This window comes from Euprymna scolopes, chromosome 21 (assembly GCF_053919585.1).
Source record: "Euprymna scolopes isolate OS-2025 chromosome 21, ASM5391958v1, whole genome shotgun sequence".
Classification (NCBI taxonomy): domain Eukaryota; kingdom Metazoa; phylum Mollusca; class Cephalopoda; order Sepiida; family Sepiolidae; genus Euprymna; species Euprymna scolopes.
In genome coordinates this window covers 71,739,142-71,759,870 of record NC_136502.1, presented here as the reverse complement: position 1 = coordinate 71,759,870, position 20,729 = coordinate 71,739,142, and the positions used below count along the sequence as shown (strand labels likewise).

The 20,729-nt window shown below is 32.4% G+C and overlaps 1 protein-coding gene across 2 annotated transcripts in view; it reads left to right on the top strand.

Moving 5' to 3' along the window:
- LOC145242476 (rhotekin-like) overlaps positions 1-3,460 on the top strand; it is a 384,744-nt gene extending 381,284 nt beyond the window's left edge. For both annotated transcript variants that reach the window (XM_080105534.1, XM_080105535.1), the window contains 2 exons: positions 440-550; positions 2,504-3,460. In XM_080105534.1, coding sequence (XP_079961660.1) covers positions 440-550; positions 2,504-2,616 — 224 coding nt within the window. In that variant the 3' untranslated portion in view covers positions 2,617-3,460. The remainder of the gene's footprint in view (positions 1-439; positions 551-2,503) is intronic.
- Positions 3,461-20,729: the final 17,269 nt, after the last annotated feature.

Sequence of the window (20,729 nt, the reverse complement as noted above, 5' to 3'; positions counted from 1 at the left end):
CAAATTGACCTTTCCAGACTCTATATAAGGTTGTCTCTCTTACAACTAAAATTTTAAAAGTTTAAAAATAAGAGTTTAAGAAGTATGCAAAGAAATAAAAATTAAAAATTTAAATAACTTTTCTGCATCCTGGGCAAAACTAAATAGGTACAGCTAGTAAATTAGTGTGTGTAGTAAGAAGTTCGGTTTGCTATGTAAGTTTAAAGTAAAATGGTACTGACTTATACCCCCTAATCAGTTTTTATGAAAAAATTATTTTCCGAATTTGGACATTTAGTTCATGTTACATTAATTCTATGCAAAGCGAACATAAAGTGCTTATTTTAAATAATCAAAATATGCTTCCACAAACATTGAAATCATAAATGCAAATGATGTTAAAAAAAAAATTGTTCAAAATTTGCATACTGCATAAAATAATTTTTTTTTTCTTTTGAAGCTCTTTGGAAACATGCTACAGAACACATGATGGTCATCAAGAAGGCATCGCCACTCAACCTCCCATTATTTCTACGCAAAAGTTCTCTCTATGATGACACACCCATTGAAGGTAAACCAAAAAAGAGGAAAGCATTAATTTTCCTGCTGTTTTTTTTTTTTTTTTTTTTTTTTTTTTTTTTTTTAAATATTTTATAACTTAACCTGCCATCTTGTTTGGTCATATTGGGATTATTTGTCTTTTAGGATAAATACAGGTTGTCCACAAAATCTATGACATAACTTTGAAATTATGTCCTAATGTGTAAATAATGAAAAAAGTTCTCATAAATATAAGTCCAGAAATGTTTGGTTTCCGAGTTATAGGCTATTGATGAACATTGTTTATTATAAACATCTGACATGTACAGTGTGTGCAACAGAGCACTGTTATTTCTACATAAGATAAACACTATCTTTATGGCAGGATCGCAGGTAAAATAAACCTGTGTCTAGTATTACAACAAACACAAAGAAAACCATAAAAAAATGATACAAAACAAACCTGAAAGGTTGTGGGGTTACAGATGAAAAATCCAAAAATTCTCGCAATTGATAGCCAACATGGGTGATACAACTTTTCCATTGCTTTATTTCTTCAGATCTATGAACTCATAAGCATGAAACTGAAATTTTTATACATACATCTATGCACACCCATCAGCAGGTTAATTGGCTTAGAGGAACTCTTCATCTAATGTCTTATTTTGTCTAGGTTTGTATATAGTTGGAAGAAAAAAAGGAAACAATTGGTGAATTGAAATTAACACAAGTCTGTCAGCAGAAAACAAAAAATTAACACAAGTCTGTCAGCAGAAAACAATTCTTTTACTTTTTACTAATGAGTTAATTTAGGACAAGTTTTAATGAGAACGATAAATTGTCAGTTTGATGATAAATAGTATTATGAGAGGCTTTAAAATGATGCATGGAGTAATCAAATTTTGATTAATTATGAGGACAAGTATTTATCGATATCTAATTTGAAGATGACCATGTCCGAGCACTCTGGAAAGCAATCCTATGGTCACATGCTCTATAGATATATAATTCTTGAAAAAAAAAAAATCTGTTGATGAAAATTGTGTTCGATGTCAGCAAATAAGAAGAAAGGAAAGTTTGTTATAGTTGTGGTAGAAAGAAGAGTTCTTACTGGAATTGCTTTCTATCAATTGAAGCTCAGTTGAATATCTTATATCGCAATAGCATTAAAGTAGAGAAAGATTAGCGACATCACTTTTATGAGAAAAGGTCTGGAGAAAATAAAGAGGTCCACACCACCACCACCCAACTAAATTGTGATGTCAGTTTTGTACTCTGTCCAAGTAAGGATGATTTGAAATGACTTATCACAACATGACAATCTTTTGGCATTTTGGCTAAAAGCAATGTCTGATACTAATCATCTTTGTTATTCAAGGTCAGTGGAGAAATTCTTTTAAACTGAGGCAATTTTAATTTTGTTTGAGGAGTTGGATTTTTCCCCACAATAAAAACCAATCTTGTATCAATAGCTACCTTTTAATGGAGACTTATGATAGTGCATGGTGAACAGTAAATATTAAAACTTTCCTAACCATATAATAAGGAACAATGTGCATTTGTATATAAATAAATATATATCTGTTCTATTATAAAAAAGTTAGTGAGTAAAAAAAACTTAAACAAAACCATTTCAAATGTTTAGAGGAAGAAAGAAAGCAAATAGCATGCGACAACTCTGTACTTGAAGTGAATTTGGAAAAAAACTTTTCTTTTTCTTCCTTTGTTTCTTTTCCTTTAATTCCTTTTTTTTCCTTTTCTTTTATTTCCTTTTACTTTATTTCTTTTTTTTTTACTTTTTCTTTATTTTATTTTCTTCATATCTACCAAAGAGACTCTTTATTTTCATGACGCAGAGACATATCTAATTTAACCTTTGCAATTGTAATGATTCCAGAATGATTCAATGTTTAATTTTGTTGATTATTGTTATTTTTTAATTTGATACTTATTTTTCTTTTTTCCCTCTCTCTCTCTCTTTCAGATCCTGAACATTTGTGTGACTCTCTCGTAGAAAACATGGATGACACAGAGTTAACACAGATGATTAGGACTATGATGGGTGAGGCTCAACAGATCAGAGGAGAGAGCAAATAAAGGCTACACCTTCTCAACCCCAATACCCTGCCCCTCTTCCCAAAATTTTTAAACAATTCAAAAGCGTGAGGAGAGAGTGATGAACCATGGATGATGGAAAGATGAAAAGTTTTTAAACCCACACATCACTCTTTTCTTGTAAATGATAGGTGAGGGAGGAATGTAGTTTACAAGCTGGTTAATATGAAAAAGCTATAATAGTGGCGGCAGTGGAGCGCATTAACTTTGCTATATGTATGGATTATTATTACTTTGCAAGAATTTTTTAATTTCTTTTATATGAAACAAAAGCCACATTTAACCACTATAATTTCATGATACTAATATTATATATATATATAGTCATCCGCGTATATATGTGTGGTATGAAACATATATATGGTCATCCACATGGATGTGTGTTTAAAGGAATAAATATCCAACAGAATGTGTAGCTAAAGATAGGAATAAAGTAATGAGCAAAAAAAAAAACCAAAGAAATTAACACAGTCATGCTTTTTTGATTAAATATTTCATTTCCATTATGAAACTTTGTCAAGAACAGCATTTATTGAACTTCTAGATTTTCATATATATAATCTTACTCTGTTCAGTAAATACTGTTCTAGACAAAGTTTTATAACTGAAACAAAATATTCTGTGTTGATCTTTTTGTTTTGTTTTTGTTCTTTGCTTATTGTCTTATTACAGTCCATCTCTAACCTTAACACTCACGCAAATTATGTGTGTGTGTGTGTCTCTCTCCTATAATTAAATGGTGGGTTAACAAGTTGAATGTAGCCAAATGCATTGTTGATAATTCAAAATTCTGTGTCATCCAATCTGTCCATTGTTTTAGTAAAAACATTTAATGTGCTTCTTAACTAAATTTAAGCATTTCTGAAAAAAAAAAAATCAAAATGTCTTTTCATATTTCTCATTTTTTCTTACATTCATTTTCAATTAAAATTCTTACTCCATCCCCTCCATTTTGAACATAAATTGAAATTCATGTTTTATCTAAAAATAATTTTCTTAACAATTTTTGCAAACACATGTACAATGCACCCTTGCTACCTCAAGTAAAAATTAAAATCACCTTTCTAAGCCTTTTAGAATTAATTGGTGCTTCACCCCATTTTTACTGCATTTAGAAAAAAAAAATGATCTGAACTGTTAGTGTGGCAGGATGCTAGTCTGTCACTGATTATACTCCTAGCAATTTTAATAGCCATTTATAAACTTGGATGGAGTGTTTCCTTACAGCATTTAGTATTCCCTAAATAATCACCCATCCAAGTAATGATCAGGCTCAATGTTGCTTAACTAGAATTATCTGATGGAATGCGTCAACATAATTTAACTGTACTCGTATACTTTAAAATATTTATGTAATTTTTTGGATGAAAAATCTTTAAATTACTGTTGTTGCTTTTTTACATAATTCAAAAGTGTATACAAATCACCAAAGTTTCTATTTTGTAAGATTTATTTTTAGTCATTGACAAGGGAGATAACTATCAATAAACATGTTCTAATATTATGACACATAATTGTGCAATTATTACTTTTTTATTTATTTTAATTATTCAAGTTAGTTTTAAATTGTTATTGTAATTATAAAAAATGCAATAATATATTAAATGTCAGTAATAATTTTAATTCTTGGATAAATTTTATTTTATATTTATTCAAACCTGTACTGGATTTAAGAGAAAGACAAGTATCGGGCGATGAAAATTTAATAATAAAAGTTAATTCTTTTATAAATCATTTTAGTATTTTAGGCAAGCAAGTCCACCTCATTTAGAAGATTGCATACATGCAAATTATTTTCACTTATTTTTTTCTCTTATTGAATCCTGTTAATACAAACGCAGCTGAACGTATAAGAATGATTATATTTTAAAAAAATGGAGTCAATTTTAGGCCTCCTGTGAAAGTTATGTTGAGAGAATCAGAAAAAAAGAGCGGACAGGAGTGGAAGGAATAGAGGAAGGGGTGAATCGTAAAATGCTTTAGCATTAAGCTTCCACAAATGTTGATGACCAATTTCTGCAAAAACAGAAACTCAAGTAGCAAATCAGTACTGAATGCTTTGAAATGAGAGGAAAACGGCAGACACTGAGACAGTTTCAAAATATGTGTATTGATTATCAAGATATTAACTTTAATTAGGTTTAACATCATTGAAAAGAATTTTTTTCAAACATAATCCAAGTATTGTACAATGAATATTTGAAAAGCAATCAAATGAAAGCTTTAACATAGTCCAACCATGATGCAATACTTATGCCGTTTTTAGAAGTAAAACTGAGAACAATAGCTGTGTCTCTTGTTAGCAGAGGTAAAATGGTTTTCTTTACTAAACAATGTTCAAATCTTTTAGCACTGAACATTGCCAAAAAAGAACCTTTGCATGACATTTTTTTAAATATAGTTGACCAGTTTAAATATGTTTTGAATAAATTTGAAGAAGTTAAATTCACCAATGTTTTTATGGGATCAAATACTATCTTGTCTTCAAATAACAAACGTTACTTAGAACAGATGGTGATTTTAACAATTATTTTAAATGCAAATATAAGTGCTTTTATTGTTTGTTTTTCTATTTTTTTTTTTTCTCTGGTTCACAAATCAATTTTTATGGTGCTTGAATCAACCAAGCATTCAGTTTGATCTGAGAATCAGATTTTCTGAGAAAGCTTCCAAGAGTCTTGACACTTAGTTGAAACTGAATCGAGAAAAATTAGTCATGAATAAAGATTTTTCAGATTTTTTAAAATGAAAATAAACTTCTAAAAATAAATAAAAAAACAAAAAACTGTTATCTGTAATAAAACTTATTGTGAAAAGAATGACATAGAAACTATTGAAATAGTTTTTTTTTTTGTCAGAATATTTTTTTATTAATATCTTTAAGGCATGAATCTAATTCACCCTGTAGCCTTATTGTGTACAGCATCTTGTTAAAATCATCGAAAGAGAAAAATGTTGTTGATTTTAATTCCTGAGTAAATTTGTTTTACTTTACTCAAATTGGAGCCACAAAAATAAAAGTGGCTTTCTATTAACTTGTCAGACATCATTTTTATTTTATCTCTGAGTTATGTTGTTGCCTTGCATTCAATTCCTCTAATGTTGAGGAACTTTTTCCTCCCTTAAGATTTGTTTGTAAATTCAGAAAGAAAAGGAAATGACCGATTTCCTTCAAGGTGCTTTTATCTCCGTAATATAAGAGGTCAAACTTTAAACTGCTGAGGTACTAAGCTATATGAAATTTGAGATCTTTCTCTAAAAATGAATTATGGTAAAAGAAATAGATTTTAATTATGCATAATTATTATTTTTTAATTATTAAACAATTAAATAAGTTATAAAATGTTCCTTTTTAACTAAATAATTTTATTTACTGTTCGGCAAGTAGAAAATAATTATCTTTAACGATTAAAAATCAGTCCAGTACAAATATTAAAAAAAAAAATCTAAATCTCTATATTAATGAAATTATATGACCACTTCTCGTGTGTCTGTGTTTCATGCCTCTACTAACAAATTACTGTTTAATTTTTATTATTTATCATTATTAATTGAAATAAAGAATTTGATAGCATAAAGTAATAAAAATAACTTTTTAAAAAATCTTATGTAAAAACTAATTAAATGCATTTCATTTCATAAACAAGTAATATATAAAAAAAAAAAAAACAATAAATTACTTTGTGACCTTTTAAAATCTGAAAGCATTTTAAACTGTCAAAGAGAAAGGCAATCCTTGTGTAGCAGGAGAAATATAGCCGGTTTAATAAGAATCTCCTTTTAATTAAGACATTTTCTTCCGTTTTTTTTTTGTTTTTTTTTTTCACAGCAAAATCACCAATTCTTCCATCACAAAACTAAAACTAAAAAAAAAAGTTTGTGATGCTAACCTTTAATTGAATCTAAGTCTGTTTATTATTTAGGAAGAAAAATTGCGTGAAATTGCTTGCAACTTTCAGCTTTAAATTTTCGAGGCATGGGAACACCACATCTGCTATCTGCAGAATCTATTAAAAACCCTTAATAGGCATCTGATTGGTTAAAAAAAAATCCAAAATGCAAAATCCAATTTTTCTCAGAATCTGGGATCTCCTTTTTTGCACAAAAAAATGACAAATTGATTTGTTCAATAAAAATTTATTGGATTTCTACATGGATAGCCAAATAAGCTTTGAAATGTAAAAACATTTATTTAATGAAAATATATATATTTTTAAATATTCAATTCTGATAAATTGAAATATTGAAAACAAAAAGAAATGATTTGTGAGGGGTATTTCAGGAAAAGAGTAAGATTAAATTCTAGCAGCAATACTGCCAGTGTTTATTAAGGAAAGAAATCGTAACGTGGATATGTACTACGATGGGAAGGGCAAATATGGTGTGTGTGCGCGCGTATGTGTCTTTGCCAATAACAACACATTTAGTTCATTGATCCAATAGTGGCACTATTCAAAAATACTGTTTTCCTTTTTTAGTTAGGACATAATACTTGACTTTAATTCTAGACAGAAATTAATTTGCAATTTTAAGGCTGCAAAATCGCTGTTGAATGTCGAAGGCTACAAGAGTAAATGTTTCTGATAATTTTTCTTGCAATAATATTGATTAAAAATGTCTATCACAGTGATTTCTATTGCTGTGGCAAATTTGAAAGTGGTTTTTAAGCCTTTAAACTGTCAATTAAAAAATAAAAATTTCTTACTAAAATGGAATTTTCTGTTAAACTCAAGTATTATTTATTTTATTTTTGTTTATAAAAACAAAAAGAAAAACATCCTCACTTGACCCATCAAATATTTTAAAATGCGCTCCACTTTTTTGTTCATCCCCACGTTTACATCGTTGTCGTCTTCTCCTTCATCATCAACAACATCGTCCTCTCACCCCCACTCTGAATTCTGAGTAATTTTGCCAGAGAATTGGGAAGTAGTTTAGCGAATGCCTTCTTTGATGGCCATCTTCTTTCTCTCATCCCGCAACGTGGGAGAAAGGAGCAGTGAAAATGAAGAAATGAACAAAACCAAAACAAAAAATGATAATTCCAAAATGGAGACGAGGATCAAACTCAACGAGCTTTTGTTATGTTGATTATTTGAAACCATTTTTTTTTTTTAAGATAAAAAAAATCAAAAATCAAATGTATAAGTAAATCCAACAACCAAAAATCTTAATAAATTATAAAAAATCAATTTGTGTTTTATTTATTTTTCAATTTGAAAATTTTACAAAACAAAATCTTATAAAATATTTTGTTGATTAAAATCATTTTTTTTCTGAGATTCGTAAACACTTAAAAAAAACAAAAAAAAAACACTTTTTTCCAAAGAACTAAGTTTTTGTTGAAAAATGTGTTTTACACAAAAAAAAGTCACAGAAAATTTTTTTATTCATTTAATAAAATATTTTATAACATTTTATTTTCTAAAATTTTGCAATTAATCTGACAAAATGTTTTCAAAAATGTGATCAAACTTCTATTTAAAATTTGTGCCTGAGCACATTGCCTCAGACTGCCAACAATCGTCTATACCACCAGACATATCCCTTTCTCTCTCAGCGAGAGGCTGACCCCTCAGAGTTCAAGAAAAACAAAGAAAAAAACCCTAAAAAGAAAGTTTTTACTGAAAAGGTTGTCTTACACTGAAAATCTCAAAAAAAAAAAAGTTTGTATCATTTAATAAAAGATGTTATAACAATATTTGGTTTTCTAAAGTTTTCAAATTAATCTTACTGAAATAGTGTTTTCAAAGATGTGATCAAACTCTTATCTATTTTTTAAATTAGTATGTATGTATATTTATATATTTAATAAGAACAAATTAATTTAGTATAATTTATTTTAAAGCAAGAAAGAGTGGCTTGGCAGAAAAAATGATTAATTTTCTAGCATTAGGTGGTACTAATTAATAAACTATTTGTAACATTCAATGGGGGAATCTTTTTGACCTTAACCAGATGGTTAATAGCACCCTACCTAGAAGTTAATCATTTAACTCCTCAGCCTGATATTCAGTTAACATGAACTGAAAAAAATACATGGAACTGCTAAGATTGTTGCAATGAAGGTGGGCTGCTTTTACTATGCTAGAAAACTTCTTACATCTGCCAGTATCCTATATCACTACAAAGTCACCATTTGGTCAAGTATCAAGTTGTCACATTTAGGTTAGTGCATTTACCACTAGTGTGACCCGATGGGAGCCGGGCGATATCGAGAGAACCTTGCTAAGTGATTAAGCGACAGCCTGTCGTCTGAGTAGCCCCATTGACGCGAATTCAGACAATTCACACGGCTGAATTCTAATGATGATGATGGTGATGATGGTTTGGTGTTGTTTTAAAAAGAATACATCTGTTTCTTGATTGATAATCAAAATGACCCCTCCTCCAAGAATAGATAGCTGAAATCAGTGTCTACGCCAGAGTGAAAGTCATAAAAATAATTCTTAAGCAAAACAGACGGACACTTATGTTGATAGAGAGATCGTTGTCAAGTGGTTGAACAGAGAAACAGTCCGGTTGACAGTGAGGCTATGGACGTTATCTGTTGAAGAGAAGATCATCTGAGAACATGCCCGGTGGACCCGTTAAGTGTTAATTGACTGTGACAACCCATCTTCCTAGCATGCAGACATTTATTGCGTCGCTGACATGGTAATTTAGTCTGGGATTGTGGCAGAAGGAATGGGCAGGGGCAAAAACCTTTTCTTTCTCTTCAATAATTGTAATTTTCATTATTTTCTTTTCTTTTTCTTCTGCGATCATGCATTCCGAGTCAGCAAGACATTACTGGACGACACCCCCCCCCTTGGAACAAAAGCACGGCTGCTGATTGGTCGACCATCACTCACTGCCACCAACTGATATTGATAAAAAACGGTGAAGTGGAGATAGACGGACACTCTTTGCCACGCGCCTTGGCGGCACGCTTCTCCAATACACATGTCTCTGTAAGCTGATCTTTCCCCGTATACTGATGATAGAAAAAAACGAAGTAGTTGGTTAAAGAAAGAAAATCGCCAGCCCCCTGTTTGCGGGTTTAGGCCAATTGTGTAACTATTATTTGTAAAGTCGAAGGCAATAATTATTCTATGTTAAGAAAAGCCAATTAAGCTTTGACTCTTTTTTTTCTTTGTTTGAAAACGCTGTTGGTGAATGCAGTATATTCTTCAGGCAGCCCAGTGACAGTTTGGAAGCTGATTCAAAGGTGGAAACAGTGAGTGGGCGACGGGGACGAACTTGACCACTAGATGAAAACATGGGTATTGGCGTCAGTTGCATCTCACACCTAAGCCTGTGCATCTGAGCTGCCCTGTAGGGGTTATACTAGTCTCTTTGTCTTAGCCAGGGTCCCAAAAAGAGGCTCTAATCTAATCGGTACTACACTGTCTACTAAGCTCCAGCCCTTGTTCCATCACATACTTTCAGGTAATGTGCCACAATGAACTTATTGCATTGATGCCCCTCTCGACATAAATATCCCTGATCGACCCAACAGTCAGCAAAATTCCACTCCTCACTGCATAGGTCCCTAAATACCAGGAAGCTTTCTACTTTCTTTCTCATACTGCAGTGAAAGACATTTGACTGCAATGAGAAACTTATAGCAGAAACTGAGATTAATGTATTTTTATTGCAGACTATCATCCTCATCTTTTTAGATGTTGTTTCACGACTTTTTGGCCAACTGTTTCAAACCACCTGACGAAGGCCAAAGGAATAGTTGACTGAAACGTCATGAAATAAGAACTAAAAAGATGAGGATAATAATCCGCAATAAATAAATTAATAAATAATACTCATCTCGATAATAAATTCGAATTAAATAATATATATGCCATTCGGTACAGACCTGATCATAGAAGATCAGACAGTAAAAATAAACGTGGATTTATAAAACTAAAAATCCAACCTTGAGCACCCTTCGGAACCCGTGGCGCAGTGGATAGAGATGTTGAATCTCTAGAGTTCCACATGAGCATTGTCTGAAGATAGCAGTTTCAATCCTGCCCAAAGCCAGCCAGAGGCTTACTTGGCCAAAACATGGTAAGATGACAACAACTATGGAAGGCAGTAATTGTTGAGGATGCAGTTAGAAGATTCAGAGTTCCTATCGTGTCGCGGTTACCAAAAGCCAGAGGAATAGTTGGTTGAAACGTCATGAAACAACAACTAAAAAGCTGAAGATAATAATCTGCAATAAAAATACATTAATAAATAATACTCATCTCAATAATAAATTCCAATGAAATAATATAGAAACTGAGATGAGGTCAAAGATAAAGTCCAAAAACTTGTTAAAGAAGGAGTTGGAATCAAAGTATCACTCAAGAAGGAGCCTTTTTTCAATCATAATCATGAATATGTTGGTGAATAAACTTTTTTTTTATCATATTCATGAATATATTGGTGAATAAACTCGAATTTTATATAAAAGTTGTTCTATTATTAGGGAGATGATCATTCTCTGTGGCCACAAGGCCTGGCTGATGTGAAATGGATTGTCTAAAGTGACACTTTTCAGGTATCTGATGTCTATAATTTCCATCCAATAAGTGACTGCCCTCATCCTCTTCTACATGACATCAGTCATGCATTCTGACTGTATCTCTCCCTCATAATGCATCAGATTTATCATAGAATGTATTCTGCTTAACATTTATAAAACTAAATCTAGCAGGACGCATGGAATTTATAGTTTTATTGCTGCTATACTTATAGAGGTCTATTTTCAAAACTCTTGTCAGAGTTTGTGATATTTTTTAATTCTATGAACGCAAACCCCACAATCTTATTGTATCACCTTTTGTTCAAATTAAAAATACTTAGATAAGTATTCTAATTAATATATTTTCAAAATATATCTAGCTTTTGGGGGTTATTTCCGAAAACACTCGTAATATATAACATTTTTATTCTATGCACATCTGGCACAAATGCAGACCCCAATATATTATTGTACTATCTATGTACAGGACAGATACTACAGTTTAAAGGATTTATTTTCTATGGAACAAAATACAATGTAACATTAAGTACAAAACCATTTAATTCTTGCTTGAAGATCAAGCAATTAGATTTTAATTTGAGTTTTACATTTAATGCAACAGCAACATCAAATAAAATTGCATCTAAAGTTATCTTTTTCAGAATGGAGGGTGATAGCACATGTACGAATATAGAATTATCATATATATAAAAATACTCACTATTTTGGAATTAAATAAATAAAAATTCTTTGAGAAATGTGGCATAGTTTGGGTTGCAGCCATGCTCAATATTATTATACTAAAATAATTGAATGACATTTTGAATGAAGAATTTTATGATTTTTTAAGGTTATGTCAATTTGAAGGTTAGTCACACTAATGAAAGAATCCCTATGCCATTTGCTGAGGGAAGAAGGTAAATTTGAGCAGCAAATGACCGTATATGATGGTGGTGATGATGGGGATAATATTCTATGTTTGGTCTTTTCCATAAATGAGAATCTCTGGTTCATTTTTAATTTCTGGTATTTTATACAAAATTTTTTTTTTTTTCTTTTTGCCGTTTTCAGTAATTTTCTGACATTTAATTATTTATTACTTTCCTTTTTGTTTTGGACAACCTTCTCCTCCTCCTCCGTCTCTTCCTATCTCTCCCTCACGCACATGCAAGAAAATGTCATATTTGCTATGTATTTTTTACTTTCTTTAGAGTTTGGTTTGATTTAGCATGTCTATTTTATAATATATATATATATATATATATATATATATATATATATATATATATATACTTTTTTTAATTTGATGTTAAAAAATAATACCTATTGTATACAATTTTTTTACTTGTTATTTTAACAAACGAGTGAGGATGAAGAAGCTTCCTATTATTTCCATCTCATGAGATTTAATTTTATGAGCAGAAATTACCAAAACAAAAAAGGTAGTATTTTCATTTAAACTAATCAATAACGTAGTCCAAGATGGTAGCCAGTACTTTAATCTCACTTCTCAGTATGAAACAAAAAAAAAAGACATCAGAAAATATTGATAAATTAATTTTTCTCTCATTGATTGCATCATCAGCACCATAATAATATTCGGTTTAACATTTGTTTTACAAGCTGGCATGTGTTGAACGACTTTAATAAATTAACTTTCAAGCTAATATATCTCTGGCTTAGATAACATTTTCCTTGGTCTGTCAAGCTAAATTTGGAATAGCATTTTTATTGGTCTGTCAATTTGAAATTACATTTTCGTCATGGAATGCTCAGATTGTAAAACCACATCTTAAGAACATCTGTTATTTCTGCTACCCAATCTTCCTAACACTGACAATGTTTGACTTTATGAGAGCAGAGTAAAAATTTGTAAAAAGATCCACTACCGAATTATGCACAAAGCTAGGATGGCTGTACTCATTGCATGGCTGACACATTCTTTTGAGCTATAAATAAATCATAAAGGTTATCATAGTCATACACCCCCCCCCACACACACACACACCACATTCACAAACCTGAAGGATGGCTTTTGCTAATCAGCACACGGTTGGAGACTGATGTATATCAGTGATTTTTTTTTTTTTCCTCATGAAATTGTATACAACAACAATCGACATGAAAAGCAACTCTTCAAAATTGGGAAATTAATCAAAGCGACAAACATTGTACACACGAAAACTTCAACAGCGCTTGTGTTTCTTTTATTAATAGTAACTATAATAAATGTGCCTGCCTTATATTAACACCTTATTGCATTCTCACATTAAGGACATCAAGGAATGCAGACCCCAATATATTATTGTACTATCTATGTACAGGACAGATACTACAGTTTAAAGGATTTATTTTCTATGGAACAAAATACAATATAACATATTAGATACAAGACCATTTAATTCTTGCTTGAAGATCAAGAAATTAGATTTTAATTTGAGTTTTACACACTGTAAATCATTCCAGTAATTATAGGAGCAGCTGGACGCATAAAAAAGAATTTAAATAAATTCCTGACAATCGGATATTCCATGGAATAAGCCACATTATTTTTACAGGCACACACACACACACACACACACACACACACACACACACACACAGTCACGTGTTGTTCTTTGGTCAGACACGTGTGCATCAACCATGACATTCAAACCCCAGACATTAACTTTTTTGTTTCATTTTATTTCAAAGTTCTCAAAAATCAAGTGTTTTCTTCCTAGCTACTAACACTTGATCTCTATATGAAACACATAGACATTTGAATGTTCCATCAAAGTTTCTCTTTATTTCTCAAATACCGAGTTACTAAAGAAGTTAAGAACATAATTTTCCTCTCCCCAGTTAACAATTTAAATACATTATAGTATATCTTTCTTGTGATTTCTTGGTTTTACTGGATTTCAGGACAAGAATTCATCTAGTCTGGCTTCGTGTTGTTACTTGAGGTAACATCACTTGGAAAAGGTGGATCATTCCTCATGGGTTATCCATACTGAGGAGAGCTTATTTGGGTTGCGAATATTATGTGATTTTGAATCGCACCAGTGTAACATAAAATATTCCTCTGTAAAACTTCTTTTTATCTATAAAAGGGGAAAGACTATTTTTAAGATTGGACTTTTTCAATTTTCGATGCTTATCGAATGAATTTTTGTATAAAACATATCTAAGAACATTGCCAGAAATATAATTTACCTTTGCGTGAAATTTGTGAAAGATACGCTCAGCCCTTTCAGAATCTATGAGGTAGGAACTCACACACACACATTTTTGCTTAATACTTGAAAAAATACTTATTTGTGGAAAATTTAAATGCAATATTCGTTTTCAGCACACCTGAAAACCTGTTGCAAAGATCATTAGCTTTCCAATGAGCCTTCATTTGTTAAATTCTGATCAAGAGACGCCATAATTTCAAACTTATACTACCTTTTTTGGCAATTTTATATCTATATATTAATATATCTATACTGGTAGCTAAATTGAATATTGAAATGCTCATATATTTCGTTCTGAGACGAACCTACATGAAAATTTACAGGCTTATTGAAGATTATAATACTATTCTATGGTTAAAATTTTACGACAATTAATAAAAAAGAACCTACATTTTCCAACCAATAAAATATGCCCAAATTTGCCTACATTTTTATATATATATAGTGTCCTGGCAGACAGTTTCGGTTTTGCTGCTTCAGTTGTCTCCTCTACATTTGTATATTTGCTACTTCAGTTGTCTCCCCTACATCTGTATATATAGTGTCCTGGCAGGAAACTTCAGTTTTGCTACTTTTGTTGTCTCCCCTATATTTGTATATATAGTGTCCTGGCAGATAGCTTCAGTTTTGTTGCTTCGGTTGTCTCCCCTGTGGCCTTACCAGGCCACTTGGGAAACAACTGAAGCAGCAAGATGATTTGGCAGCATTTTTTCTCTTGTGCATGTTTCGTTGAACAGCAGAGATAATTCCTATTTATTTCTCTTGTGATCTTATGAGAGTTGAAAACGTTTGTGGCTATGGCAATTTTTTTTTACATTCAAACAGAATGTTCAGACAAATGGAACTGATAGATCGCAAGAGCAATAAATAGGAATTATTCCTGCTGTTTAATCACACACACACACACACACACACACACACATATAATTATTACTATAAGTTTTTAATATTACAGACACTAGTGTTTCATCCTTTTGGGGATCATCAGTGCAGGGAGTTACGATTACAGCCAGTCAGGAGATTCGAACTTGGCCACAAAACATTATCTACTCACTGGAGCAGGGCGTATGGGTCTCTCAAAAATTGACCATCAGTATTTTCTGTGGGAATTCACCCAGGACTATGGAGAAATAAGAAAGGCTGGTTAAAAAGAGGATCACTCCACTATGATCAGGAGAGGATTATAATGCTTTTAAATAGATGAATGATCCCAGCAATGACAAGTGCAGATTCTGCCACGCAGAAGTAAAGACTATGAGCCACCAGCAGCAGCAGCAGCAGCAAGTCCTGATAACATATATGAGAAAAAACAGTTGGAAATAAGTCATACATCATTCACTATGACTTTGCAATTCCTATATCTATGTAGCTAGAAAACTGAGCTGTTAAACCTGACATAGTGATATGGAACAAGGAGAAAGAAGCAACGTTAGTAGAAGTTAGTGTCTCCAATGATGCAGAGTTAAACAGAGCTGAGAGGGAAAAGATAACTAAATACCAAAGGCTTATGTATGGCATGAAAAGAAACTGGAATATCAGGAAGAACTCCATCATTCCAGTAATTATAGGAGCAGCTGGATGCATAAAAAAGAATTTAAAAAACCATCTGGCAAAATATAAGTGCAAGAAAAATTCAAACAATTGTACTTAAAGGGACTTAAAATTTTAATAAGATCTGTCGATTGGAATATATGAGATAGCAGGTGACTGTCTCTCATCCGGTAGGATTGTGACATGACCAACTGGAGGGCAGTTGGGAGCGAAAACTTAAAATTCACTATAAAAAACGGGCAAACAACTCTTTATTAAATATGGTGTACCTGGGTAACAGAAAAAGATCCCTGCTTAGAGAAAATAGCAAAATAATAATTGTGTTATATTCATCTTGGGTTTATCCATCAACAACAATGTTACTTTAAAGGTCGAGTGAAAACATATGCGGTGAACTGATGCAAATTCCTATATTGAAGAATGAATGTTTACACCTCAAGGACAGTCATCTGACCTAGGGATCACGAGTTGACCCCGAAGATCTGATAAACAGCTTGCAACCTTGGCAGGTGCGATTGTGTGGGAATTCTCAAAGAGGACCAATCTAGACATGGCAGAAGTGACCCTGTCGTGGTTAATTGGTTGAGGGGGGGGAACACCCTACATTACCCTGCCCTGCATTATATAATCATGTACAGAGCCGAAAATTGCCAGCCAGTCAGAAAGTCAGAGGGTCTGAGAATCAATCAGCAAGAGTCATTCAGTTGAGTGATCGCATACCCCCCTCTCCACGACGCCCTGTTTTACTAATGTCGCGCTACCAAGAAAGAAAGAGAGAAGGCCTAAAGACTAATTGTCGACTTATATGAACTCAATACTTGTAAACTAAAAGAGCATTTGTGCATATATAGATATTCTTGGCCTGATGATGTGATTTTCCCTAGAAGGGTGGTCACGGAAACATATTTGCATATGTGTAGCCACTAGTTTTCATATTCAACATATATATATAACTACTTCATTTAATCACATAAATTAATATACATAAGTATAAATTTATGCGTAAACTTTAAGTATTTACTTCAACAGTGTTCAATACGTAGGTAGAGCTAGGTAGTAAGTTATAAAATATATATGGTGATTAAGCTACAGAGAATATTCCGCGTTTCATCCATGCTAGGATTCATCAGGATTATGCGAGAATTTTGTGGTTGTCTCGTGTTTTTATATACGCACCTTCTATTGAGTTTTTAGTTAGCCAATCAGCTTTCTAGTTTCCACCACATCCTTCTTAATCAGCCAATGAGCAGGCACTTACAGGACAAATGCCCAGTTTAACAATAACTATAATAAAATTAAAAATAGAAGAAAAAGAAATATAATTTGGTATACAGTGCCATAAAATCAAATGTTAAAAACAAAACTTGGCAAGAAATTTCTAGATCTTATCGAAAAGCACTTCCCCACAACCAATCCCTTACACAAAATTTTCAATAAAAATAACCTAAAGTTATCCTACAGCTGCTGCAAAAATTTAGAGATAATAATTAAAGCACATAATAACAAATATTAAATGAAAGCAATGAAAACAACAACAAAATAAACATTCTCTGGTTGTTGTTGTTGCTTCCTAATAAGTTCACACTCTTCTGTTCAAATTTCCATTCCTAGATCCTCACTAAATATTTTACTTGTGTTTATTAATGTTTCTTTTTTTCCAAATAATGTAAGATCATTCATATACATGCAGTGGTTTACTTTTTTTGTGTATCTGTAAATTTGTATTTGTCATTGCACCTCCTGTGTATATTGTTGAGTGGCATCATGGCTATGATAAAGAGCAGTGGAAATAGTGAGTCTCCCAGGAAAATTCCTCTCTTCATTCTTACCTATTATCTTCTTAGTATTAACTGCATCAAAAAAAAAAGGAAAAAAGATCATCCTTGTCTGGATACCAAGTCATGTTAGTATATCAGGCAATGGAAAAGGAAGCTATATGCAAGAATATAGCGAACATTAAAATTCCATACACAGGTTTTAATAGAAAAATATAGGAGCACAACAGAAGTAAGTGGCAAGCAGAATGGGATATATACATCCAAAATGAACTACACGAACACCAACCTACAATTAAAACAAAACAGTAATAAAAGGATGAAATAAAAAAACGTTCTGAATTAGAATTGGACAAAATTAAACTAACGCACTTCCACTTGATTGAAGATACAGAAAAATACAAATGCACATTTTATGATCAGAAAAGCATATACTAATGGAATGCCAAAAATATCAGAAATGGAATCAAGGAATTATTATTAATCCTAGACTATGCAAGGTCTCTGGATCCTAGCAGCATTCTCAGTACAGGAATTAGAAATAAGGTTGGGAAAGGTATCCTGTACAACTGATGCCCACACAGACTCCTCTATCAAAGTTTAACTCAAAGTGAATCTTTTATAATGCATCTGGCTTACTAAAACAGGCATTCCCAAGCCTCTCACACATGAACGTTGAATACAAACCTGTCTAGGAACCAATGAATTTTCTCTTTTCTAAAGAAGTAAGAAGAGTAGACATGTGTGAGGACTGTCAAACAGCTTACAGACAAGGAAAACACAACCAGGATGAAAAGAAAGACATAAATAGCACATCCTTCAGCTTTACCCTTTAGGGAAAGATTCATTTAAAGCCAAGCTGCAACAGATGGTTCGACCTTTAGCTGTACTTTCGACCAATTCATTTCAAACTGAAAATCAGGTGCAAACCATACACCGAGGATCTGGTCAGGATTATCCGACCTGTTGAAAAGGTTGCTCCAATCACCCAACCTGAGGTCATTGGACTTGTTGAGGGTGATTATGGCTCCTGTAACATCTTTATACAGTTTGAGTATCTTAATCACTGTTATAATGCCTCGAAGGCACAACACACAACCAGTGACATTATTGTCACACGCTACCAAGTAAGAAGATTTTATATAGGACCAGTCTTACTGCCTCGTCCCCGAATTTAGTTCAACACAAGAACATAAAATAAGGGCAACAACAACAACTTTGACAAACTCAACTGAAAAACAACAAATGATTTTTGAAAACCTGTTATTTATTTGCATCATTGGTGAGAGATGCCAGATAGGAATGCATCAACGGAAGTCTGGATTGAAATCGGCGGCTTCTAAAACAGAGCCACCAGTTATCTGTGATTGTTTACTTGTCTCCTCCTCTAACGCTAACCCTAACCCCCCCCCATCACAAGGTTAGACATGAGGTCAGTGTATATTGAGGGTTCCAAAACTCCACTCACAAAAAGGGGGCAATATGAACGGATACAAAATCAGCCAGGATCCCTTGTCAGCATTCCCTGATAGGGGGTGTTTCAAGCAAAATCAATCTCTCATCCCAAAAGAGGAGGTAATGTTTGGGAGGATGGCGTCCAGAAACCAAATAGGTAATTCCTAGGAGGATGACACCTTAGGACGAGACGTCACACTGCAACTAGCATACACCCTTCCATCTCAAAAAAAAAAAAAAAAAAAAGAATGAAAAAAAAACACGTTTCCTTCACTTAAAATGAATCCACTGTGATTAAATAAATCCAAGTAAATAATCCACCCATTGAAAAAAAAAAGCAGCTTAAGTACAATTGGAAATGGATTAATAGTTCCTCACAGATAGGACGAGGAGGGGTGACGTTGACCGGTGGAGGAGGGGTGTATTTAATTTTATATCAGATAACATAAACAAAAGACTGTAATGAGTAAGTCTGGAGGAATGTTGCTCTTTTGTAATTTGATCATACTCCCCCACCCCACCCACTTCGACATGACGCCCTCCTTTGTTCCACCCTCGACTGCCATCTGCTTAATAAAAACTGTTGAAGTTATTACAACCTTGTAACAGTTATTATTCAGGTGAATAGACCAGAAAAGAATAGAAAGGAAAAAAGAAAGAAATATTTAACATTTCACAATTATTTTTAGCTGAACATGAATGTAAACAGAATTCGATTAACTTTTTAGCTGCCAGTCTGTCTTTATTTAAGTGCCTTGCATTGCAGGAATTATGCGACACAAAGGCTGAGATCAAAGTTTTTGGTTACAAACAAACCAGAAAGCATTATTTTAAAGAAATGGCTGAGATAGTCTTAGTAACCTATTTGTGTGTGTGTGTGTGTGTGTGTGTGTGTGTGTGTGTGTGTGTGTGTGTGTGTGTGTGTGTGTATCTTACTTGCCATTTTATTCCAATGAAATATATATAACATATTATATATAAACATACTATAAACATGCTCTGTGCATTCATCAAGCACTCTTTAATAAACGCAGAAGTTTCAGTGAATTTACGTCTCGGAAACTAAAACCATTCAACCATATATCAACATACTGATTATCAAATTAGCCGATTACCGATTAATCGACCGATTAATAGGTTTTCTAATGCCGATTTATCAGCAAATGTTGTTGTCATAAGTGATACTAATATTAATTCTATTATAAACGAATCCATGTTAACTACCTTTTTTGCTTGTCAGTGAAAATTTATCAAAGTTACATGCATCGTCTACACCATATTCTCAAATAACAGGCATGACACAATGTTAACATGTAGACTTTTACAACTGCACTGAATTTGTGGCAAATAGATGTAAGCATGCACAAAATTTCTCTTTTTTTTTCTTCCTATCGAATTAACATTATTTTTTACTTTAAATCACTGTCAAAGAAAATTATGTCATTTTTCAGTTTTCATGTTGAGGAATTGTACAGTAAATTGTGACAATGTGCAAACCGAAAATAAAGCATTCTTCATCAGTCATACTCTTGTTCCTCATTTTCAGACTCTTACTACCATTACATATATATTTTTATTTTTCTGGTTTAGACAATGTATATT